This window comes from Leptodactylus fuscus, chromosome 3, assembly GCF_031893055.1.
Source record: "Leptodactylus fuscus isolate aLepFus1 chromosome 3, aLepFus1.hap2, whole genome shotgun sequence".
NCBI classification, from domain to species: Eukaryota; Metazoa; Chordata; class Amphibia; order Anura; family Leptodactylidae; genus Leptodactylus; species Leptodactylus fuscus.
In genome coordinates, this window is record NC_134267.1 from 30,061,538 (window position 1) to 30,086,606 (window position 25,069).

The following is a 25,069-nucleotide window of genomic DNA, read 5'->3' on the forward strand; positions in this document are numbered from 1 at the left end:
GCTAAACGGCAGGTTGCATGTGAAACCCCGCCCACCAAATGATGCAAGAGACCAGGAAGAAAGAAGATTTTACAGCAGTAAAGCCTGATGAGTATGTGAGGTGGGAATACCCCTTTAAGGCTAAGGCCCCATGTTCCATAATCGCAGCGCTGAAGCGCTGCGGAAGCAACCGCGGTGTGAACGCACTGCGGTTCTTTCCGCAGCGCTTTTAAGAGAAAATTTACAGAGTTTTCCTCTGCAGACTTTCTCTTAACATTATATCTACGGGAAAACCGCCGGCGTTTCCGTAGATATAATTGACATGCTGCAATTTCTTCCGCAAAGTGGGCATGGGATTCGCATGAATCCCATCCCCTTTGCTTGCACTGTAAAACGCCACAATTTTTCCCGCAGCGTCTCCGCTGCAGGCAAATCATGGCGTTTACGTCCCGTGGGGCACCGGCATAAAAGAGGTATTCCAGCCACAGTTGGCCATTGCTGAAATGTCAATACACAGCTAGATGTCCCAACCCCAAGGGCAGGAGTAACGGAAACAGCGTACATTCTCTTTTATTGGAGTTATGAAAACAGAGCAAAGCCTGAAGGGCTGTTCTCATAACTCCCGTAAAAGTGACCATACCCGATGCATACAGACATGGGTGTGGGTTTCCTATACCCTAAAATTATAAAACAACTTTCATAAATGAATATAAGAAACTTTAATATAGTCCTCCTTCTCTCATAGGGCTGCTCACCTCTTCATTTTCACTGAGACTTTATATAGAATCCAGCTCCACACATAGAAGTCTATGGAGAGGGGAGGGGGCTGGTAATTGATGCATTGCCTCATGTTGTGCAGCAGTAGAGTCTTATCCTGAAGATACAGCAGTGTCAGAAGAGCCATCTCTCACTCTCTGTGTAGCAGAGTTAGGGTATGTACATTTTCCGCCGTGTGAACTCTCCATATGGCTATCCGCGATGGGATGCCGACGCATTGCACCGGCATTCCGTTGTGGCATCCCGCTCCTGATTAGGCCCGAATTAATGGGCCTAATTAGGAGTGAGTCTAACGCCGTGGCTATCTCAGCCGCCGAATCCGTGGGAAGACATGGCATGTCACTACTTATTCCCGCTAACAGGAAAAAAAAATCGCTAGCGGGGAAAAAAAGTGTGCAGATTCTATTTAAATGAGTGGGAGTCTTTTTTGCAGGTGCATTTTATGGCATCAAAATCCGCCTTTAAAAAACTCAGTGTGGACTAGCCCTTAATCAGTTGCAGTTGTGTGTTTTTTCCAGAAGCTTCCTCCCCCTTCCATAGACTTCTAAGTAATAGGTGACTCCACTAATGAGAGGAGAAGGAAACAGATTTCTTTAATAAGATTTATTACAACGTTCATAATATTCAATTGCACTATTCATGTATGATGAGTTGTATAACTGGAGGTACGCGTTCAGACAGGCCAGCAGTTATACAACTCTTTACACCCTCAATGATCGATTATTAGAAGTGACCCGAGTACCGCAGCCCCTTTAACAGTAGGTGCCGCTGCGATACGCACTAAACAAGCCATACTTCCCATATTAGATGATCTGTTCAATGAAACGGCACAACACTGCGATACCTACCGTGTTTCCCCGAAATTAGGACACCCCCTGAAAGTAAGGCATGCGGGGGTTTCTGTTAAATTGCCTAATATAAGGCATCCCCTGAAAATAAGGCATGCCTGGTAGTGGTGTGCGGGGTTTTGGGGGGCGGGGCTTAGCGAGCTCCACTTCACTGACACAGCAGGCATGCTCTGTGCTCCGTGTGCACAGCAAAGCCGGCTGCTGCCTCTGCTGTTGTAGGATGAGCTCTCCCAGCTCATCCCAGAGGCAGAGGCAGCAGGCGCCATACAGCAGAGGCAGCAGGCGCCATACAGCAGAGGCAGCAGGCGCCATACAGCAGAGGCAGCAGCCGCCATACAGCAGAGGCAGCAGCCGGCTTTCCTGTGCACACGGAGCACAGAGCACGGCTGCTGTATCAGTGAAGTGGAGCTTGCTAAGCCCCGCCCACCACTTCCGGGACGAACAGCAGCACCAGCGCTGCTAGGAAGAAGGGAAAGGTAAGTATGATACCTTTCCCCCTCCCCTACACTACCTAAAACCAGCAGTCATGCTGACGCTCCACTAAGGAAGTGCCGGCATGACTGCCGGTCGTAATAAGACGTCCCCCGAAAATAAGACAGGTCCTATATTTAGGGTGACAATTTAATATAAGACACTGACTTATTTTCGGGGAAACACGGTAGATCATCTAATATCCGTAATAGGTTGTTCAGAGTTACACAGCACCTTGACGCAGCTGATCAGTGAGGGTGTGAAGAGTCAGACCCCGCTAATCCAGGACTCCTGGCCTATCCTAAGCAATTTTAATAAGTTGCATAACCCTTTAAGCAGGGTCACAAGGAAGAATGTCTTTGATTCTCGCAATGAAGGTTATTTATCAATGTGCTCCATATCCATATAAAAAAACAAAAACACTGCTGTTTTTTCTAGAGTTGATTCTTTAGAGTTCTCCACAGTCGAGACACGAGCTGGAAATTGTCCTAGATCATACAAATGACATTAATTACATTTTCTTCATCTTCTTCTTTGGCCGCTGGTTGAACACCGGAGATGATCCCATGAGACTGTCTGGAGACTGGGACCCGTAGCTGCCCTCAGATCCATTTGGGCTTCCAGGCATGGCAGAGTCGCTCATCCCTGACATAGGCTCTTCAAAAACATCATTGCCCAGAACGCTGTGCCCATGTACTGCCCCTTCCTCATTGTCCTGAGGTTCCATTTTGACCTGTGTCAGGCTCCATAGGGGAGAGGTGTTGACGTCTGACCCTGTAAAACACAACGCCAGGTGAAGAATTAGCCATCGTAGAACAGAGCGAACGTGCGTTTATGATCAAAAAGACTGAACTTTTCCACCAACAAAACAGCTTTCTTCATACTTTGAGGCAGCTTATGGGTTATTCTTCTAAATAAGCAGGAACATGTCCCTTCTTATTGCCGTGTATGGAATGAAGTGACTACCACATGTCCTTTAACGCTACTACTTGAAGAGCAAATCCTCTAAGGAATTAAAGGGGTTGTCCAGCATTATATACACACAGCTACTGGCTACCAAAAATAGCGTTAGGCCTGGTTCACATCTACATTCAGTATTACCCCATTATAGTCTATGGGGTCCATGTGCTTTCATAAGCTTACCGCTTGTCAATGCGTTTGGTATTCCGTTATGGGGTCCCCAAGTGGACTCCTCAAACAGAATAACGAACGCAGATGTAAACCAGGCCTTACACCTGTCTACTTGTATGCAGTATTGTATCCCAGCCCCATTCACTTCAGTGAATCTGAGCTGCAATACAAGTTATGAGCCGATATGGCACAAGACAGCAGCCAAGCTTATCTCATCCCGAGCAATCCCTAGTTCATGGATGCCACAAACCTATCAATCAGATTGTTCAATCTGGCCATACCTGACCTGGAGCCTCACTATATGGGAAATGTGCAGGGCAAATCGGTAGAGGAGGAAAGAAAAGGAGACGAGTTAGTGGCAAACACAGAAACGGCTTGCATTGCCCATATACTGTAGAATACCCCTTTAAGAATAAGATATAGCCCCTCCCTCTCAGGACTCCTATTTTTCAGTCCTGGTCCTCGCACAAAACTAAAACAAAACAAAAAAAAACAAAAACATTTTATATGCTGAGCGAACCCTCTGGATAACAGGCGCGGGCGGCCATAACGTGCATCACTGCGTCACTGTCATCCAATAATAGTAAGAGTCAACGATCAGCTGTAGCACGGCGCCCTGCGTTCTGCTTATTGCCACTACTCCATTAGCTGATTTCAGAATACACCCCTCCAACCCCCCCCCCCCTCAAAAAAAAAGAAAAAAAATCTCTAAGCTGATTGAAAAGCAAATTGATTTCAACTCCAATCCACTTTAGCAGGCAAATAAGTGGGTTTGCATAGTAATTTTGCCAAAGCATCATTTGCCTTAATAGCAGGCTTCACGCTGATGGGGCTCATCTGGCGGCTCCACTTCACATTTAATAACCCTAATAGTCTCAGACAGAAAAGATGGGGAAAATAAATAAATAGTAATATTCGGCATCTCCGCAGACGCATTACAGGGGCCGCATTGTAAAGAAAACCTCTAACACCGCTCTTTTTACATGCTAATGCATAGCTGGGATGTTTTGCGTAGAGGGGCGGTCCCTGATTTTTTATTTTTTTGTAAAGGTTACTGCCCGGTCACAAATCCACCCATTTTGAGTCCAGTGGCCGCAGCAAGCTCCAGTCTGGAGTCCATGGAGGGGCGTGCACCACTGGCAAAAAATTGGGGAAAAGCAGCAGCTCTCTGGGGCGGGGGCGGTTTTGGCTTTGGAGATTGGCAATTATTGACCTGTAATTGCACGAGCAACACCTAAATGGGTCAGTGGAGAGCACACAAATATCAGCCATTTTGTGCAGAATCTCTAAGCAAAAAACAGACAGGAATGAAACTCTTAGGCTAAGGCCCCACGGGACGTCCCGCAGCAATAAAGCGCTGCAGGAAAAACCGCGGCGGCAACTCATCGCTGTTCTTCCCGCAGCACTTTAAAGAGAAATGGGGAAATCGACGGCGTTTATGTAGATATAATTCACATACTACGATTTCCAAAACTGCGCCGGATTTGGAAATCACTGCGTGTCCACACGGTGGTTTTTACCGCAAGGTGGGCATGGGATTTGCTTGAATCCCATCCACTTTGCCTGTAATGTAAAATGCCGCAATTTTTCCCAATAACGACGTTTTCGGCCCATGGGGCTCCGGCCTTAAGTTCCCTAAATAGACCTGTCACAACACAAGGACCTGCATATAAGACCATAGAAATAATGGGTGAGTCTGCTAAATGTTAAAATGCAGCTAGCAATACATGGCGCCTTACTGTGTATGTGTATGGAGGAGGAAGGAGGCACAAATGGGACGTCACAACTGATGTGAGAACACTGAGGGAATACTAATATTGTGTAAGGCGGCACTAAGAGGACAACATTACAATATGGGCACCGCTACTGTGTGCAGGACAAAGGGGCACTATGGGAGGCGAATAACAAGACAATATTTATGAGGTCACAATGATTCACGGCTCGATGCTCCGGTAAAAATGTATATACGTGAAACTGGTTATGCACGGATATAGTTTACTGGGTTTAGGCAAAAGACATAATGCATGAGAAAAAAGATATATCCAGCACAACGATAGATCCAGATAAAACTTAGCTTTTAATGAATAGGAACATTTGGTCCCATAAAAAACCCAACACAGACATCGAACAAAACAAATTCAGTGTTATTCAAAAAAATTCATGTAGACATACCGGACTAACAATGACGATGCGACATACTGAACCGCTTACGCGTTTCAGAGCCTGAGCTCCTTACTCATCGCTATGAGTAAGGAGCTCAGGCTCTGAAACGCGTAAGCGGTTCAGTATGTCGCATCGTCATTGTTAGTCCGGTATGTCTACATGAATTTTTTTGAATAACGCTGAATGTTTTTTTGTTCGATGTCTGTGTTGGGTTTTTTATGGGACCAAATGTTCCTATTCATTAAAAGCTAAGTTTTATCTGGATCTATCGTTGTGCTGGATATATCTTTTTTCTCATGCATAATATTTATGAGCCACTAACTGTGTAGTTCAATTTTTGCAGCAGTAGGACACTGATAAAGGTGCAGCAGGATGGAAATTTTCCAGACAGGGCGGGGATATGCTGGAAAGTGAGATGTGCTGCAAACTTTGCAGCTGTGGTCAAGAGTGACGTGCACGGTTACCTCGGCTTTTTTTTTGTTGCTGATTTAGGGGGTGTTCACACTTGCGCCCTGTTTCTGCCCTGTGTCATTCCACTGGGTTTCCATCCTCAGCCCCGAGAAACTGGATCGGGGACGGCTTCTCAGCAGTCAGCTTTACAACCCTTTCATTTGAATGGTTCATTAAAGGTGATTGTTGGTGTCCGCCTTCGGCCTCTCCGCGGGGAAACAGTTTTTATTTTTTTTTGGTCGGACACAAAGTTGTACATGCAAGACTTTATGTCTGGCCGAAAAAAACGGTTTCCCCGCGGAAAGGCTGCAGGCGGACTCCAGCGGTCACTTTTAAAAACCCATTCAAATGACCGCCGGGAAGCCGCAGTATTATAATAGTTATATTCTTGTACATAGAAGTAGTATTATAGTAGTTATATTCTTGTACATAGGAGCAATATTATAGTAGTTATATTCTTGTACATAGAAGTAGTATTATAGTAGTTATATTCTTGTACATAGGAGCAGTATTATAGTAGTTATATTCTTGTACATAGGAGTAGTATTATAGTAGCTATATTCTTGTACATCGGAGCAGTATTATAGTAGTTATATTCTTGTATATAGGATTAGTATTATAGTAGTTATATTCTTGTACATAGGAAGTAGTATTACAGTAGTTATATTCTTGTACATAGGAGCAGTATTATAGTAGTCATATTCTTGTACATAGGGTGCAGTATTATAGTAGTTATATTCTTGTACATAGGAGCAATATTATACTAGTTATATTCTTGTACATAGGAGTAGTATTATAGTAGTTATATTCTTGTACATAGGAGTAGTATTATAGTAGTTATATTCTTGTACATAGGAGTAGTATTATAGTAGCTATATTCTTGTACATAGGAACAGTGTTATAGTAGTTATATTCTTGTACACAGGAGTAGTATTATAGTAGTTATATTCTTGTACATAGGGGCAGTATTATAGTAGTTATATTCTTGTACACAGGAGCAGTATTATAGTAGTTATATTCTTGTACATAGGAGCAGTATTATAGTAGTTATATTCTTGTACATAGGAGCAGTATTATAGTAGTTATATTCTTGTACATATGAGTAGTATTATAGTAGTTATATTCTTGTACATAGAAGTAGTATTATAGTAGTTATATTCTTGTACATAGGAGCAGTATTATAGTAGTTATATTCTTGTACATAGAAGTAGTATTATAGTAGTTATATTCTTGTACATAGGAGTAGTATTATAGTAGTTATATTCTTGTACATAGGAGCAGTATTATAGTAGTTATATTCTTGTACATAGGGGCAGTATTATAGTAGTTATATTCTTGTACATAGGAGTAGTATTATAGTAGTTATATTCTTGTACATAGGAGGTAGTATTATAGTAGTTATATTCTTGTACATAGAAGTAGTATTATAGTAGTTATATTCTTGTACATAGGAGTAGTATTATAGTAGTTATATTCTTGTACATAGGAGCAGTATTATAGTAGTTATATTCTTGTACATAGGAGTAGTACTATAGTAGTTATATTCTTGTACATAGGAGGTAGTATTATAGTCCCACAAACAGTCCCACAAATGGTTCGACAGCGACTGCAAAGCACTACGCCATACCCTAAGAACAGCCTCCAACCAAAAACACAGGGACCCCAACAACAAGGAGGCGAGGGAAGCCTACAGCAATCTATGCAAGCAATACAAGGGCACCCTCAGAGAGAAGAAACAGAGATACCTCTCCCACAAAATTGAGCAACTAGAGGACTCCCTCCAGGACAGCTCATTCTGGGAGACCTGGCACCACATGGGCACAAAGCCCAAGAAAAACTCTCTCCACATCCAAAATGGCAATATCTGGCTCAACTACTTCAGAGGTCTCTACAAAAACATCCCAGAAGAAGAACTAACTCCAGAACAGCAACAGATAATCACCAAACTGAGGGACATGGAGAAAGTCATCAAAGACTTCCAGAACCCTCTGGACTCACCAATCACTATAAAAGATATACAGGAAAGAATTGCCCTGCTGAAAGGCAAAAAGGCCAGTGGCCCTGACGGCATCCTACCAGAGATGATCAAATACAGCCCTCCAGCAATACACGCGGCACTGGCAAAGCTATTCACCCTCGTGCTCAATGCTGGACACTTCCCCGAAGACTGGAACAAAGGGCTCATAACCCCCATCTACAAGAATGGAGACCAATATGACCCCAACAACTACAGAGGGATCTGCGTCAGCAGCACGCTAGGGAAACTGTTCAACAGCATCATCAATAACAGAATCCTCACCTTCCTCACACAACACGGGGTCCTCAGCAAGAGCCAAGCAGGGTTCATGCCAAACCACCGCACCACAGACCATATCTACACCCTGCACAGCCTCATCAAGACGCACGTCCACAACACCAGAAGAGGCAAGATATTCGCCTGCTTCGTGGACTTTAAGAAGGCGTTTGATTCAGTATGGCACCCAGGCCTACTTCTAAAACTCCTAGAGAGTGGAATAGGAGGAAGAACGTACGACGTCATCAAGAGCTCCTACACCGGAAACCAGTGCAGTGTGAAGGTGAATGGGAAAAGGACCGCATACTTCCAACAGGCCCGAGGGGTCAGACAAGGCTGTAGCCTGAGCCCAACGCTCTTCAACATCTATATCAATGAACTGGCTACAGCCCTGGAGGCCTCACCAGCCCCAGGCCTCACCCTGAACAATCGAGAGGTGAAGTTCCTGCTATACGCCGATGACCTCCTACTCCTGGCCCCCACCGAGAAAGACCTCCAAGAAAGCCTGTCAGTGCTGGAAAAATTCAGCACCACATGGGCCCTACCCATCAACCAGAAGAAGACCAAAATCATGGTATTCCAGAAGAAGGGCCACAATAAAGCCTCCACCACCTCACAATTCACACTGAACGGCTCCACACTGGAGAAAACCAACAGCTACACCTACCTGGGGCTGGAGCTCAGCCAATCAGGAAGCTTCAAAGCAGCAATAGAAACCCTGAAAGCAAAAGCCTGCAGAACCTTCTACGCCATCAGAAGACAACTGTACCACCTCAAACCACCGGTGAGGGTCTGGATGAAGATATTTGACGCTGTCATCTCCCCGATCCTTCTCTATGGCAGTGAGGTTTGGGGCCCAGCCACCTACCCAGACCAGTCAAGGTGGGATTCCAGCCCAACAGAGAACTTCCACCTGGAGTTCTGCAAATACCTGCTCCATGTCCATCGCAACACCACGAACATAGCCTGCAGGGCAGAGCTAGGCAGACTCCCCCTATGGCTCACCATACAGAAGAGGGCGCTAGCTTTCCAGGCACACATCCAGGGGAGCAAGCCTGACTCCTACCACCACCAAGCATGGCTAAGCCACCTGAGCAAACCAGACATTCAACAACCAAACAGCAGCCAACCACCAAACCAAAAACTCCAACAGATGATAACCAAGGCCGAAATAAAGGCGACCATAGAGGCAAACAGAGAGCGGTACATTGAAGAATGGAGAAACGAAATAAATAACTCCAAGAAACTCACCGTGTACCAATCCCTACAAAGGGACTACACCATGGCCACCTACCTGGAGAGAATACGCCACCCCAAGCACAGACAGACCCTGAGCCGATACAGACTGAGCGCCCACAACCTAGAGATAGAGACGGGGCGATACAGGCAGACGTACAAGCCACGGGAGAACAGACTGTGCCAGCACTGTGACCAGGGGGCCCTAGAAGACGAGACCCACTTCCTGCTACACTGCACCAAATACTCAGCTATGAGGGCCGTCTACTACCAAAGACTCTCTGCCCACATCCCAGACTTCATATCTGCAGACGAGAAGAGGAAACTCTACATCCTACTGGGAGAAGAAGAGGCCACTGTGGAGATCGCTGCCCAATACGTGTCCAGCTGTCACCAAACCAGAGGAAGATGAGACTCCATGGACTGTTATATTTATCCCAATACACCCGCCCCACCCACCCCCACCTCCCCATATAGCAGTCACCAACGAAGAGGAAGATGAGACTCCATGGACTGTTATAACCGAACCCCCCCCCCATACCCACCACCCACCCAACCCAACTCCCCCCCCCACTAACCCACTTTACTAGCTTTGGCAATGCCAAATATCTATTCGGACGTGCCAATAAAGCATTTTTTGATTTGATAGTAGTTATATTCATGTACATAGGAGCAGTATTATAGTAGCTATATTCTTGTACATAGGAGCAGTATTATAGTAGTTATATTCATGTACATAGGAGCAGTATTATAGTAGCTATATTCTTGTACATAGGAGCAGTATTATAGTAGTTATATTCTTGTACATAGGAGGTAGTATTATAGTAGTTATATTCTTGTACATAGGAGTAGTATTATAGTAGTTATATTCTTGTACATAGGAGGTAGTATTATAGTAGTTATATTCTTGTACATAGGAGCAGTATTATAGTAGTTATATTCATGTACATAGGAGCAGTATTATAGTAGCTATATTCTTGTACATAGGAGTAGTATTATAGTAGTTATATTCTTGTACATAGGAGCAGTATTATAGTAGTTATATTCATGTACATAGGAGCAGTATTATAGTAGCTATATTCTTGTACATAGGAGCAGTATTATAGTAGTTATATTCTTGTACATAGGAGGTAGTATTATAGTAGTTATATTCTTGTACATAGGAGGTAGTATTATAGTAGTTATATTCTTGTACATAGGAGTAGTATTATAGTAGTTCTATTCTTGTACATAGGAGGTAGTATTATAGTAGTTATATTCTTGTACATAGGAGGTAGTATTATAGTAGTTAAATTCTTGTACATAGGAGCAGTATTATAGTAGTTATATTCTTGTACATAGGAGTAGTATTATAGTAGCTATATTCTTGTACATCGGAGCAGTATTATAGTAGTTATATTCTTGTATATAGGATTAGTATTATAGTAGTTATATTCTTGTACATAGGAGTAGTATTATAGTAGTTATATTCTTGCACATAGGAAGTAGTATTATAGTAGTTATATTCTTGTACATAGGAGCAGTATTATAGTAGTTATATTCTTGTACATAGGAGCAGTATTATAGTAGCTATATCCTTGTACATAGGAGCAGTATTATAGTAGTTATATTCTTGTACATAGGAGCAGTATTATAGTAGTTATATTCTTGTACATAGGAGCAGTGTTATAGTAGTTATATTCTTGTACATAGGAGCAGTATTATAGTAGTTATATTCTTGTACATAGGAGCAGTATTATAGTAGTTATATTCTTGTACATAGGAAGTAGTATTACAGTAGTTATATTCTTGTACATAGGAGCAGTATTATAGTAGTCATATTCTTGTACATAGGGTGCAGTATTATAGTAGTTATATTCTTGTACATAGGAGCAATATTATACTAGTTATATTCTTGTACATAGGAGTAGTATTATAGTAGTTATATTCTTGTACATAGGAGTAGTATTATAGTAGTTATATTCTTGTACATAGGAGTAGTATTATAGTAGCTATATTCTTGTACATAGGAACAGTGTTATAGTAGTTATATTCTTGTACACAGGAGTAGTATTATGGTAGTTATATTCTTGTACATAGGGTGCAGTATTATAGTAGTTATATTCTTGTACATAGGAGCAATATTACACTAGTTATATTCTTGTACATAGGAGTAGTATTATAGTAGTTATATTCTTGTACATGGGAGCAGTATTATAGTAGTTATATTCTTGTACATAGGAGCAGTATTATAGTAGTTATATTCCTGTACATAGGAGGAAGTATTATAGTAGTTATATTTTTCTACATAGGAATGACTATACCCTGACTGCATTATCAGCTTCTTTAGGGTGGACTTTTCCTTACCAGAAGGTTGAGGTGAAGAATCAACTTCAATGTTAGAAGAAAACCTTTCACTTTGGGCTCCTAATACCCCCACTGGCAATGACTGGTCCCCAGGAGCCAGATCCCCTTCCAACTCCTCATTGATGGGGAAAGTAATATCTGTGACTGGCTCTTCCTTAATCTTCAATGGCTTTGCATCTTCAGACACTCGCTCGGGGTGAACAATCTTCTCATACTCCTCAGACAGTTGCTTACTGACCTGTAAACAGATAGAAGCTTAATCTTCTGTATCAATCACTGCGGAGCTTCTGACTCTACTATTAAAGGTGAGTAGATAATCTCCAATAAAATCACTGCATGACAAGACATGAAAGGGTACGAAAAGCACAGTTATGCTCATATAAGCAGCCAACTCATACACCATCTTTACACATTAAAAAGGACTTTTCACCATCTGGGGTACATGCGGTGTATTACGCCGCTAGAAAGCTGACAGTACGCTGAATTCAGTGCACTATCGGCTTTTCCGTTCTGTGCCCCCTGGTGAGGATCTATCGGTGCCGGTACCGTAGCTCTTCACTGTCAGAAGGGAGTTTCTGACAGTCAGTCAAGGACGCACTTCCTCACAGTAGTGTCTATTGTGCTGTACTGTGAGAGGGGGCGTTGCTTACCTCCCAGTGATGACGCTGAGCGGTGAGGAATGCCCCCTCAGTGCTCGTCTATGAATGAGTACTATCAGGAGGGGCGGGGGGCGTTCCTCACCGCTCTCACAGTACAGCGCAATAGACGCTGTGAGGAAGGGCGTTTCTCACTGACTGTCAGGAACATCCTTCTAACGGTGAAGAGCTACGGTACCGACAGCGATAGCTCTTCACCTGGTGCACAGAACAGAAAAGCCAATAGAGCGCTGAATTCAGACGCACTGTCGGCTTTCTAGCAGTGTATTAAACCGCATGCACCCCAGATGATGAAAGGTCCTCTTTAAAGGTGTTGCTTTGTGTAATAAACCCACTCCCATAGTCCCTATTAGTGAATTCGGGGTTAATAAGGGGCCGCTATGTTTAGAACCCCCATCTCTTATCCGGAGCGGACAGCAGTTATAAAGAGCGGCTCTTTCCCTGAAAGACCTGTCCTGTCAAGTATTATTTAGATAACCCACTGATGTGAATGGATGCTGTGTTACACTTAATTTCCCCTGCGGGGGTGCTGCAGAAAAACTTAGCACTTACAATACTGGCAGATCTCCTCATAGATAACAGCTGATTCATGTCTGTTCCATCAGAGGACACTTTGTGACCATATCACTGTCAAGGGATCTTTCTAACAAGTAAGCACTGCCCTATATGGAGAAACCCTTTAAGGGTCCATTTACACGAAGGAAAAAGGTGAGGAATTTGGTGTGGAATTTCACCACTGAAGAAAAAGCCTCCCATTGACTTCAATGGGAGGCTTTTTTTCAGCGCTGAAATTCCACACCAAATTCCTCACCATTTTCTTGCACGAATGGACCCTAAAGATACCGACTAATTTGTCCTTCGATACGCAGACATAACTTTTTAGCTACTATGGAATTAGAATACATGACTTGTATTCCTCATGACTTGTCTCTATGAGGGACTGGTTTGTTCTTGGACAATTTGTATTATTAGAAGTTTCTGGTTTGGGCTGCACTCTGGATTGAAGTTCTACTAAAGTGCTTCACATCCCCTGAAATGGGGAATTTTTCCCCTGAAATGGGGCAATTGGCATGAGCCTCATGGTTTGTTTGTTTTTTTGCCTTCCCCTGTATCAACACTGTAAGGGATTGTAGGGTTATAGGTTGGACTTGATGGACTGATGTCTTCATCCAACCTCATCTACTATGTAACATCTGCCTTCACATCTTTCATATGTGTCAAGTGGGGTTTCAATCTTGGGCATATGCCTGAAATTTGGGACTAAGCCTCTTGGATCCACAATTATTGAGGATCCCTGTTCATCTTCCACCACACTCTTCACAAAATTCCTTTAAAAAGGTGGCTGAGTAAGCAGTGTTTGCAAACATACTAGGGGTTAATGGGATTAGGGTAAAAGTGCAATGCGTGGATTTCTATTGCAGGCAGGCCACGCTCACCTGCAGCATATAGGTGTGATAATCCTTAATCCGATGCTGCCAGAACTTCTGAAGAGAAAGAACGCTACCGATCCCCATCTCATAGAAAACTTGCTCCATGACATCTGGGAATGGCGTCTGACCAAGCATGGCCTCCCGATCCACACTGAACCTCAGCATCTTGGTGAATTTCAAGCAGTACTCATGGGCGATGTCCGTCAGGGTCTCCAAGACGCTTTCATTGGCAGAATCAAATCCGGCATGGGCAAGGATGGTGGCTACAGACTGGTACATGAGCTGGCGGCAGGAGTGGTAGCTGAGCTCGGTCACTGGCTCTCCTTTCCCACTGTCATTGAGAACAAAAAGAAATGACTTTCATTATTAGGATTTCTGCTTGCTGTCGGTGAAAAGGAACATTCTGCTCAATAGAAAACCGGTGAAAAACCTACATAGACTTGGTATACTTAGAGCTGAAGGTCATACTTACCTTTCACCGATGCCCCGATGCCTCTCCGTGCCAGTCCATTGTACTCTTCCCGCCGCACGTGACCACTGAGACAAATCAGAAGCCTCAGTCAAGGGCACGTGACATCCCTACCTGTGATGTCCCGGGAGAGAAAGGTGCCACCGATTGGCCTCAGCAGTCATGTCTCCACTGAGGCCAACCAGCAGAAGAGATCCAGGACGTCACAGTCAGCGAAGAGTTTCACTTCTAAAAGGCACCGGAGCAGCAGGACAGGACCTTGTATGATTTTTTATTTTATTTTTTTAACCTCCCCTTGGCCTGTTTTAAATAATTACTTTTGTCTGGGCAACCTCTTTAACAGTATGAAACTGCACACTGACCCATTCAATTTCTATTGGCTGTAAAACTCAGGAGGGGTCCTATTCCTGTGCAAGCAGCACTTTTCTCTCCGGATGTTTTGTGCAGAGAGCACACAGACCCCATTATAGTCTATGGGGTCTGTGTGGTTTCTTAGCTAACCACTCTTTTTTAGTGGACTCCCCGAATCAAATACTGAACATGAATGAACCGGGCCTTAGGATTTTGAAACCTGTAACATATATATATATATTTATATATATATATATATATATATATATATATATATATATATATATATATATATATACACTCACCGGCCACTTTATTAGGTACACCTGTCCAACTGCTCGTTAACACTTAATTTCTAATCAGCCAATCACATGGCGGCAACTCAGTGCATTTAGGCATGTAGACATGGTCAAGACAATTTCCTGCAGTTCAAACCGAGCATCAGTATGGGGAAGAAAGGTGACTTGAGTGCCTTTGAACGTGGCATGGTTGTTGGTGCCAGAAGGGCTGGTCTGAGTATTTCAGAAACTGCTGATCTACTGGGATTTTCACGCACAACCATCTCTAGGGTTTACAGAGAATGGTCCGAAAAAGAAAAAACATCCAGTGAGCGGCAGTTCTGTGGGCGGAAATGCGTTGTTGATGCCAGAGGTCAGAGGAGAATGGCCAGACTGGTTCGAGCTGATAGAAAGGCAACAGTGACTCAAATAGCCACCCGTTACAACCAAGGTAGCCAGAAGAGCATCTCTGAACACTGCACAGTACGTCGAACTTTGAGGCAGATGGGCTACAGCAGCAGAAGACCACACCGGGTGCCACTCCTTTCAGCTAAGAACAGGAAACTGAGGCTACAATTTGCACAAGCTCATTGAAATTGGACAATTGAAGATTGGAAAAACGTTGCCTGGTCTGATGAGTCTCGATTTCTGCTGCGACATTCGGATGGTAGGGTCAGAATTTGGCGTCAACAACATGAAAGCATGGATCCATCCTGCCTTGTATCAACGGTTCAGGCTGGTGGTGGTGGTGTCATGGTGTGGGGAATATTTTCTTGGCACTCTTTGGGCCCCTTGGTACCAATTGAGCATCGTTGCAACGCCAAAGCCTACCTGAGTATTGTTGCTGACCATGTCCATCCCTTTATGACCACAATGTACCCAACATCTGATGGCTACTTTCAGCAGGATAATGCGCCATGTCATAAAGCTGGAATCATCTCAGACTGGTTTCTTGAACATGACAATGAGTTCACTGTACTCCAATGGCCTCCACAGTCACCAGATCTCAATCCAATAGAGCATCTTTGGGATGTGGTGGAACGGGAGATTCGCATCATGGATGTGCAGCCGACAAATCTGCGGCAACTGTGTGATGCCATCATGTCAATATGGACCAAAATCTCTGAGGAATGCTTCCAGCACCTTGTTGTATCTATGCCACGAAGAATTGAGGCAGTTCTGAAGGCAAAAGGGGGTCCAACCCGTTACTAGCATGGTGTACCTAATAAAGTGGCCGGTGAGTGTATATATATATATATATATATATATATATATATATATTGGGCCTAGTCGGGATGGAGTGTCTTCAGGCGGATGTCCGCAGCTGAATCTGCTGTGGAATCCGCCTGAAGAAAGGGCATGTCTTCTTTACCGGCACCCATTGATTTCAATGGGAGACGTTTTTTTGATCAGGATTTTGACGTGGATTCCGCATCAAAATCCTGATAAAAAACCCTGTCTGAAATTAGCCTAAAAGTGAACATTCTCTGACTGCTCATATAATACACACCATTATTTCTTTAGTACTGATAGGGAGCCTATTAGGTCCTGCCTTAGGTTATTGGCACACCCCAGGCACCCAAAATTTCATACTGCAAACTCACCACTGACTCTGACATCTAAGGGGTTGTCCCTCAATAGACACTTATTCTGTATCCACAGTAGTATTCGTGTCTGAATATAGGTGTTATCTTCAGTGATTAAAGGGATTCTACCATTAAAATCTAATCTTTTCTCGTTGACATGTAGGAATAGCCTTAAGAAAGGCTATTCTTCTCCTACCTTTTAGATGTCTTCTCCACACCACCATTCGGTATAAATCCCGGTTTTTGTTGGTATGCAAATGAGTTCTCTCGCAGCACTGGGGGCGTCCCCGATGCTGCGAGAGAACTCTCCAGCGCCACCTCCATCTTCTTCAGGAACGGTCTCTTCACGCGTCTTCTTCCGTCACGGGCGGTCAAACATCTAGGCTTTAGGCCTATGGAAGAGCCGACAGCGCATGCCCACAGGCCACAAGAAAATGGCCGCTCACTTACTGTGTAAGTGGCCTTTTTTTTTGTGGCTGCAGGCATGCGCAGTCGGCTCTTCCCGAGGAATAGAAGGTTGATCGCCCACGCTGGAAGAAGACGCATGAAAAGGCCGTTCCTGAAGAAGATGGAGGTAGCGCTGGAGAGTTCTCTCGCAGCATTGGGCCCGCCCCCAGTGCTGTGAGAGAACTCATTTGCATACCGACGAAAACCGGGATTTAAACTGAACGGCGGTGCGGAGAAGACATCTAAAGGTAGGAGAAGAATAGCCTTTCTTAAGGCTATTCCTACGTATCAACGAGAAAAATTTTGATTTTAATGGTAGAATCCCTTTAAGGGGACCTGTGTGTAACCCAGAGTGCTCCATGTGAATGGTGTAGAGATGTGCATTCACGGCCACTGCACCACAGGCTTCCACAGGACAGCGATCTTCAGCGGGCCCATAGAACACTTGCAGCGCACAACCAATCCATTCACATGGAGCACTCAGGGACATTGTCCGCCTCTATATTCCCGATTGCTGGTCCCAGTGATCAGATAGCATACAGTAAGAAAAGCCCTTTAAAACGGCTGGGGCTGGAGCCATCTCCTGTTGCAGCAGAGTGTCAGCTCTTTGATACTACTGATACAGATGTACCAAATGTAACTTGAACATCAACTGGTTAAGTTGCTTATCACAGAAGACAACAAAAAACATTTTTTCCAATCACTTTTCATTGTTTTCATTGTCTTGTCTTTTGGTATAAGCAGTGAAACCAATCGCAGACATTCGGGTTCACTCTGCTGCCTACACCTGCACTTCTGCAGAAAGTATAATAGTAGATAATGTAATATAGAACTGCTAGGCCGCCCAGCTGCTTAGGTTTCGAAATGGCGCTCCTGGCAATTCGCAGCCGTTTGGAAGGCCAAATGTAAAAACCTTGAAAAAGATAAGAGGTAAAGTAGTCTAGGGAGGACAACCATTTTTAACGGATTTATACGACCCAGCCAGTAGAGCCCTTTAGTTTCCCATTCCAAGAAATCCGATAGATGTAGAAAGCATAGAAGTGAGAGAAAATTAAGAGCATGGGTGTCCGACCAGGAGCTGGGGAGAAGAACCCCCCGGTACCTGATGGAGACAGAAATGTTGATGGCGGTGCTCTTGGTAAGACTGGTCGTATAATTATAGTTACATAGTTACATAGTAGATGAGGTTGGATAAAGACATGAGTCCATCAAGTCCAACCTATAACCCTCCAATCCCCTACAGTGTTGATCCAGGGGAAGGCAAAAAACCCCATGAGGCTCATGGCAATTGCCCTATTTCAGGGGAAAAAATTCCTTCCCGACTCCAAATCTGGCAGTGAGTATAAAACCCTGGATCAACGTGTCCTTAAAATCTAGAGACCATAACCCGTTATCTTTTTCTCTTCAAGAAAGGCATCCAGGCCCACTTTGAACTTGTTCAGTGAATCCGCCATCACCACTTCCTGGGGCAGAGAGTTCCAGAGCCTCGTTGTTCTTACTGTGAAGAATCCCCTTCTATGTTTCTGGTGACTATTACTATAATAACTGTTTATTTCACGCAGCAAGGAGGGAAGGGTTATCAGTTGTGAAATGGAAAGCAGCACGTCATCCGCAAAGGCGGAGATCATGAGATGCTGTACATGCCTCCCGATCTCGAACCTTGGATATCTGGGTTGAGACGAATGGCCACAAGCAGATGCTCCAAGACCAGAGTGTAGAGGAGAGGAGAGAGGGGGCATCCCTAACGGGTCAGAGGGGAGGAGAGGATACCATTAACACAAATTGGGACTAGTGGGAGTTATACAGGGTGTGTATATTGGAGACCATGACAGGACCCATACCTATTTGCTGCAATGTGGCAGAGAGGAAGGTCCAGTCAACCCTATTGAAGGCCTTCTCAACGTCCAAGGAAAGAAACATCAGGGGAGGGAGAGATTTACGTGTGCAGTGGATGGCAGAGAAGACCTTTAGGGTGTTGTCACAAGGCTCCTTCTGAGGGATAAAACCCACTTGATACGGGTGTACTAAGGTTCCTTATTAATCAGGGACACAGAGTCGGACATGCAGTACTCTGTGTCCGGTTTAAAAAAAACGGTTTCGCGGCGGAGAGTGTAGAACGCTCACCGGCGCTCACGGCCGGACCCGGTCTGACAGCTTTCCGTCTTCTGCATGCAGAAGACGGAAAGCTGAGAACGGTCTCCAGGCGCAAGTGTGAACCCAGCATAACTGGGAAGAATCCTCTGGTAAAAGGGAGAGCAGGTCCGTATAAGGCTAGATTATATTAAACAAGCTAAACAAATCTAATGCGAATGTTGAGCAAATTTACTATTTATACTTCTGTGTTAAGGGGATATTGTCACTCCTTAGGGAGAGACCACCACATAGGTGTGTGGAGACTTATTAAGCCTTTAGCACTCCACTTCGCAAAGGACCATGGGAAGAATATGCAAATCTGTCTTCCATGATGTAATTAGGAAGTCAGCTGCTGCTGCCTCAGTGTTGCAAACCAATAGAGGGCGCTCACTGGAATGTGCAAGCCTGTCTTCCCTGATGTAGTTAGGAAAACAGAACTCCAGTGAAATAACCCAATAAAGGCTGCTCCCTTTCGCATCATGCTCGACCTTCCAAGAGGCCTTTATTTTGCAATGATGCTGGGATTATTACCAGGTATAGTCTCTCTTGGAAGGTCGAGCATGATGCGAAAGGGAGCAGCCTTTATTGGGTTATTTCACTGGATTCTGTCTTCCTAACTACATCAGGGAAGACAGGCTTGCACATTCCAGTGAGCGCCTTCTATTGGTTTGCAACACTGAGGCAGCAGCAGCTGACTTCCTAATTACATCATGGAAGACAGATTTGCATATTCTTCCCATGGTACTTCTGTGTTGTGAAGGATGGCTGGTGTATCTGACACCGAAGAAGCCCATGCAAAAGTGTGAAGACCTGGGTAAGGTGACCACAGACTGACCAACAGCTCAAGTTATCCCTACAATCAAAAAGGTTGCAAGGACATAGTCTGATAGCTAAAGACAGGACAAAATCATGTCCAAAAAGTAGTCATAGAATAGGAGAGAAGTTTCAGATCACTGGGGTCCAACTTTAGGAACCCACAACATTTTGGAGAAGAGGGATCCAAAAGTTCAATACAGTGGCAGAGGAACACAGACACCTCATTCGGTTGTACCCTAAATAGATCAGTACTGGCATGGAATCTAAAGAAAGTAGTGGGGGACTAGCAGCCCTCAGGCCCTGCATTACTGGGGGAACCTAACAGCAGTGATAACCGCTCAAAACTGCTGACGGTGCTAGATAGAGTTAGGCTGAGTTCACAAAGGGTTTTTTGGTCCAGAATTTGAGGCAGAGGCCACCTCAGATAACGGTAGCTGCGACTGGATGCCAATGCAGTGTACCGGCATCCAGTCGCGGCTCTCCACTCCAGATTAGGCCCAATTCAATAGGCCTAGTCGGGAGGGAGTGTCTTCAGGCGGACATCCGAGGTTGAACCATCCGCGGCATCCGCCTGTAGAACGAGCATGTCGCTTCTTTTTTCCGGGAGCCAGAACAGACCGTGCGGAAAAGAGAAATGACCAGCTCCCATTGATTTTAATGGGAGCCGTTTTTTTGGTCAGGATTCCGCCACAAAATCCTGACCAAAAAACTCAGTGTGAACTCAGCCTAAGGGTACTTACCCCAACTCCCCCGTGTTCACTACTAGTTACCTACATCATGGGAGCCTAAGATTACTACTCTAATGATAAATATAATGATAAAAGGTAACTATTAGAGATGAGCGAACACTGTTCGGGTCAGCCGATCCGAACAGCACGCACCCATAGAAATGAATGGAAGCACCTGTGATGCTGACTTTGCTGGCGGCCGGCGTCACAGGTGCTTCCATTCATTTCTATGGGTGCGTGCTGTTCGGATCGGCTGATCCGAGCAGTGTTCGCTCATCTCTAGTAACTATCAGTGAGCACCAGCTAGTCCTGACATTGCTGACAGACTCCTTTCCCGCTTGTTGTCCCCCTGCTGGAGGCTTCACATTAAGGCCATACACTACTAATTCATAGCTCTATGGCCCTTGCACAGGGAGGTCACCATACCGGTAGAAGTCGCTCTCTGGATCGCTGTGTCGCAGCTGGAAAGGCAGTTTGGGCATTTTGCAATCCTGCGGCAACAGGTCATCTGGGAGTGCTGGAGAAGGTGGTCGTTGGGGGAGGGGCTCGCTTTCCTCCACTTTTATTCCTTCCACTGGTTGCTGAGTCTGAGTCTGGGCCGCACCGATGAGACTGCGCAGCTTGCGGTTATGCTGTATCAGCTGGATGGTGTGTATGGTGAGGCTGCAGGGCTCTGAGGGAATGTCCAACATGGTGGTGGCTCTCGGTCTGTTGGCAGAGGGCTGGTGCAGCGGGGGCTCCTGCATCTCCACAGTGCGAAACTCTCTCTGCAGCAAGTCAAAGGAATTACGGCTGGCCTGTCCAGCAGGCACTGGGATCTCGCCCCAATATCGCATCATTATTAAAGTTTGTGTGGGGGGGAGGGGGCGTCCGATATTCAAAAAATAAGATTATTTACACCGGTAGAAGCCCCAATTGTCATGATGATCTGTGAGGCATCAAAGATCCGCGTCCGGAATGTTCGACAATCAGCCTTCACCTCTCAGAGGCTTCTAATCTGAAACAGGAAAATTGTTGAAACATCTCATGATAAAACAAGGACCCCCCCCCCCCCTCTCTCTGTGTATTGGGGGGGGGGGCTGATGGTCTCTTGTACAGGGGTCTGAGTATTGGGGGGCTGATGGTCTCTTGTACAGGAGTCTGTGTATTGGGGGGGGGGCTGATGGTCTCTTGTACAGGGGTCTGTGTATTTGGGGGGGCTGATGGTCTCTTGTACAGGAGTCTGTGTATTGGGGGGGGGCTGATGGTCTCTTGTACAGGAGTCTGTGTATTGGGGGGGGGGGCTGATGGTCTCTTGTACAGGGGTCTGTGTATTTGGGGGGGCTGATGGTCTCTTGTACAGGAGTCTGTGTATTGGGGGGGGACTGATGGTCTCTTGTACAGGGGTCTGAGTATTGGGGGGCTGATGGTCTCTTGTACAGGAGTCTGTGTATTGGGGGGGGGGCTGATGGTCTCTTGTACAGGGGTCTGTGTATTTGGGGGGGCTGATGGTCTCTTGTACAGGGGTCTGTGTATTGGGGGGCTGATGGTCTCTTGTACAGGGGTCTGAGTATTGGGGGGGGCTGATGGTCTCTTGTACAGAGGTCTGTGTATTGGGGGTCTGATGGTCTCTTGTACAGGGGTCTGTGTATTGGGGGGCTGATGGTCTCTTGTACAGGGGTCTGTGTATTGGGGGGGCTGATGGTCTCTTGTACAGGGGTCTGTGTATTGGGGGGCTGATGGTCTCTTGTACAGGGGTCTGTGTATTGGGGGGCTGATGGTCTCTTGTACAGGGGTCTGTGTATTGGGGGGGGGGCTGATGGTCTCTTGTACAGGAGTCTGTATATTGGGGAGGCTGATGGTCTCTTGTACAGGGGTCTGTATATTGGGGGGCTGATGGTCTCTTGTACAGGAGTCTGTATATTGGGGGGCTGATGGTCTCTTGTACAGGGGTCTGTGTATTGGGGGGCTGATGGTCTCTTGTACAGGGATCTGTGTATTGGGGGGCTGATGGTCTCTTGTACAGGGGTCTGTGTATTGGGGGGGCTGATGGTCTCTTGTACGGGGGTCTGTGTATTGGGGGGGCTGATGGTCTCTTGTACAGGGGTCTGTGTATTTGGGGGGCTGATCGTCTCTTGTACAGGAGTCTGTGTATTGGGGGGCTGATGGTCTCTTGTACAGGGGTCTGTGTATTGGGGGGCTGATGGTCTCTTGTACAGGGATCTGTGTATTGGGGGGCTGATGGTCTCTTGTACAGGGGTCTGTGTATTGGGGGGGCTGATGGTCTCTTGTACAGGGGTCTGTGTATTGGGGGGGCTGATGGTCTCTAGTACAGGGGTCTGTGTAGTGGGGGTCTGATGGTCTCTTGTACAGGGGTCTGTGTATTGGGGGTCTGATGGTCTCTTGTACAGGTGTCTGTGTATTTGGGGGGGCTGATGGTCTCTTGTACAGGAGTCTGTGTATTGGGGGGCTGATGGTCTCTTGTACAGGGGTCTGAGTATTGGGGGGCTGATGGTCTCTTGTACAGGAGTCTGTGTATTGGGGGGGGGCTGATGGTCTCTTGTACAGTGGTCTGTGTATTGGGGGGCTGATGGTCTCTTGTACAGAGGTCTGTGTATTGGGGGTCTGATGGTCTCTTGTACAGGGGTCTGTGTATTGGGGGGCTGATGGTCTCTTGTACAGGGGTCTGTGTATTGGGGGGGCTGATGGTCTCTTGTACAGGGTCTGATGGTCTCTTGTACAGGGGTCTGTGTATTGGAGGCTGATGGTCTCTTGTACAGGGGTCTGTGTATTGGGGGGGCTGATGGTCTCTTGTACAGAGGTCTGTGTATTGGGGGTCTGATGGTGTCTTGTACAGGGGTCTGTGTATTGGGGGGGGGCTGATGGTCTCTAGTACAGGGGTCTGTGTAGTGGGGGTCTGATGGTCTCTTGTACAGGGGTCTGTGTATTGGGGGTCTGATGGTCTCTTGTACAGGGGTCTGTGTATTGGGGGGGGGGGCTGATGGTCTCTTGTACAGGAGTCTGTGTATTGGGGGGGGCTGATGGTCTCTTGTACAGGGGTCTGAGTATTGGGGGGCTGATGGTCTCTTGTACAGGAGTCTGTGTATTGGGGGGGGCTGATGGTCTCTTGTACAGGGGTCTGTGTATTTGGGGGGGCTGATGGTCTCTTGTACAGGGGTCTGTGTATTTGGGGGGGCTGATGGTCTCTTGTACAGGGGTCTGTGTATTGGGGGGCTGATGGTCTCTTGTACAGGGGTCTGTGTATTGGGGGGCTGATGGTCTCTTGTACAGGGGTCTGTGTATTGGGGGGGCGCTGATGGTCTCTTGTACAGGGGTCTGTGTATTGGGGGGCTGATGGTCTCTTGTACAGGGGTCTGTGTATTGGGGGGGGGCTGATGGTCTCTTGTACAGTAGTCTGTATATTGGGGAGGCTGATGGTCTCTTGTACAGGGGTCTGTATATTGGGGGGCTGATGGTCTCTTGTACAGGGGTCTGTGTATTGGGGGGCTGATGGTCTCTTGTACGGGGGTCTGTGTATTGGGGGGCTGATGGTCTCTTGTACAGGGGTCTGTATATTGGGGGGCTGATGGTCTGTTGTACAGGGGTCTGTGTATTGGGGGGGCTGATGGTCTCTTGTACAGGGGTCTGTGTATTGGGGGGCTGATGGTCTCTTGTACAGGGGTCTGTGTATTGGGGGGGGCGCTGATGGTCTCTTGTACAGGGGTCTGTGTATTTGGGGGGTCTGATCGTGTCTTGTACCTACGTATTTACTTACATATTCATATATACACTTACCCATCATTGCCCTCCCGTCTCGAGCTGTTCTCGCGAGGTTCATGAACCCTGGAAGGGGCGGGGCTTCACAGGATTTCAGGGAAAACCGATGTACAAAAAAAAAGGACCTTTGATGACGTCAGTGTCATGTGCTCGGTCACATGTGTAAAACAACTAAAAAGAAATCCAATCGGTAAAAGGCTGGAGCTACAGGTGTGACGTCAGATTCCGTAATGAACAGGCTGCACTACCGACCCCGCCCACTCGGGAGACGCTATTACCTAGTGGGCCAAATTACGTCGTGACCACGTGATCAGGGGGTTGTGGGCGGAGCTAGTCCGGCTTGTACCAAACAATATTATGCAGGCAAAGGTAGCGACAGTGACCAGAGACCGAGAGAGGCTGAGAGAGGCTGGGGCAGCAGGTGTGAGCAAGGGGAAGGGGGGACATGGGCCTAATATGGAGATGCCAAAAGGAGAACCTGCTAGAACCAACTCCAATGTGGACTGTAGTGACTGTGTAGAGTAGACAGTGTATTCTGTAGTTACTATAGGTAGGTCCATGGTCTGGGTATATTCTGTAGTTACTATAAGTAGGTTCATGGTCTCTGTGTATTCTGTAGTTACTATAGGTAGGTCCATGGTCTGGGTATATTCTGTAGTTACTATAGGTAGGTCCATGGTCTGGGTATATTCTGTAGTTACTATAGGTAGGTCCATGGTCTGGGT

The 25,069-nt window shown here is 45.9% G+C and overlaps 1 protein-coding gene across 2 annotated transcripts; it reads right to left on the bottom strand.

Annotated features, from left to right (window-relative positions):
• Positions 1-2,002: 2,002 nt before the first annotated feature.
• On the bottom strand, positions 2,003-24,450 carry SUPT7L (SPT7 like, STAGA complex subunit gamma). Of its 2 annotated transcripts, none has more exons than XM_075267366.1 (5): positions 24,363-24,450; positions 21,015-21,585; positions 13,787-14,111; positions 11,695-11,932; positions 2,003-2,849 (listed from the first exon to the last, which is right to left on the bottom strand). In XM_075267366.1, exons 2-5 carry the CDS (start codon positions 21,425-21,427, stop codon positions 2,587-2,589), a joined length of 1,239 nt encoding a protein of 412 aa, XP_075123467.1. In that variant the 5' UTR covers positions 21,428-21,585; positions 24,363-24,450; the 3' UTR covers positions 2,003-2,586. The 2 variants fall into 2 exon arrangements, with proteins under 2 accessions (XP_075123467.1, XP_075123468.1); XM_075267367.1 differs by having other exon boundaries at positions 21,015-21,580; positions 24,363-24,385.
• Positions 24,451-25,069: the final 619 nt, after the last annotated feature.

Bases quoted from the DNA above. Each gene is read 5' to 3' on its own strand.
- SUPT7L (XM_075267366.1), bottom strand. From the start codon at position 21,427: ATGATGCGATATTGGGGCGAGATCCCAGTGCCTGCTGGACAGGCCAGC. The intron at 14,112-21,014 runs GTATGGTGACCT...TCTCAATGACAG, and splicing joins CCAGAGAGCGACTTCTACCG to TGGGAAAGGAGAGCCAGTGA. The intron at 11,933-13,786 runs GTGAGCGTGGCC...ATCTGTTTACAG, and splicing joins ATCACACCTATATGCTGCAG to GTCAGTAAGCAACTGTCTGA.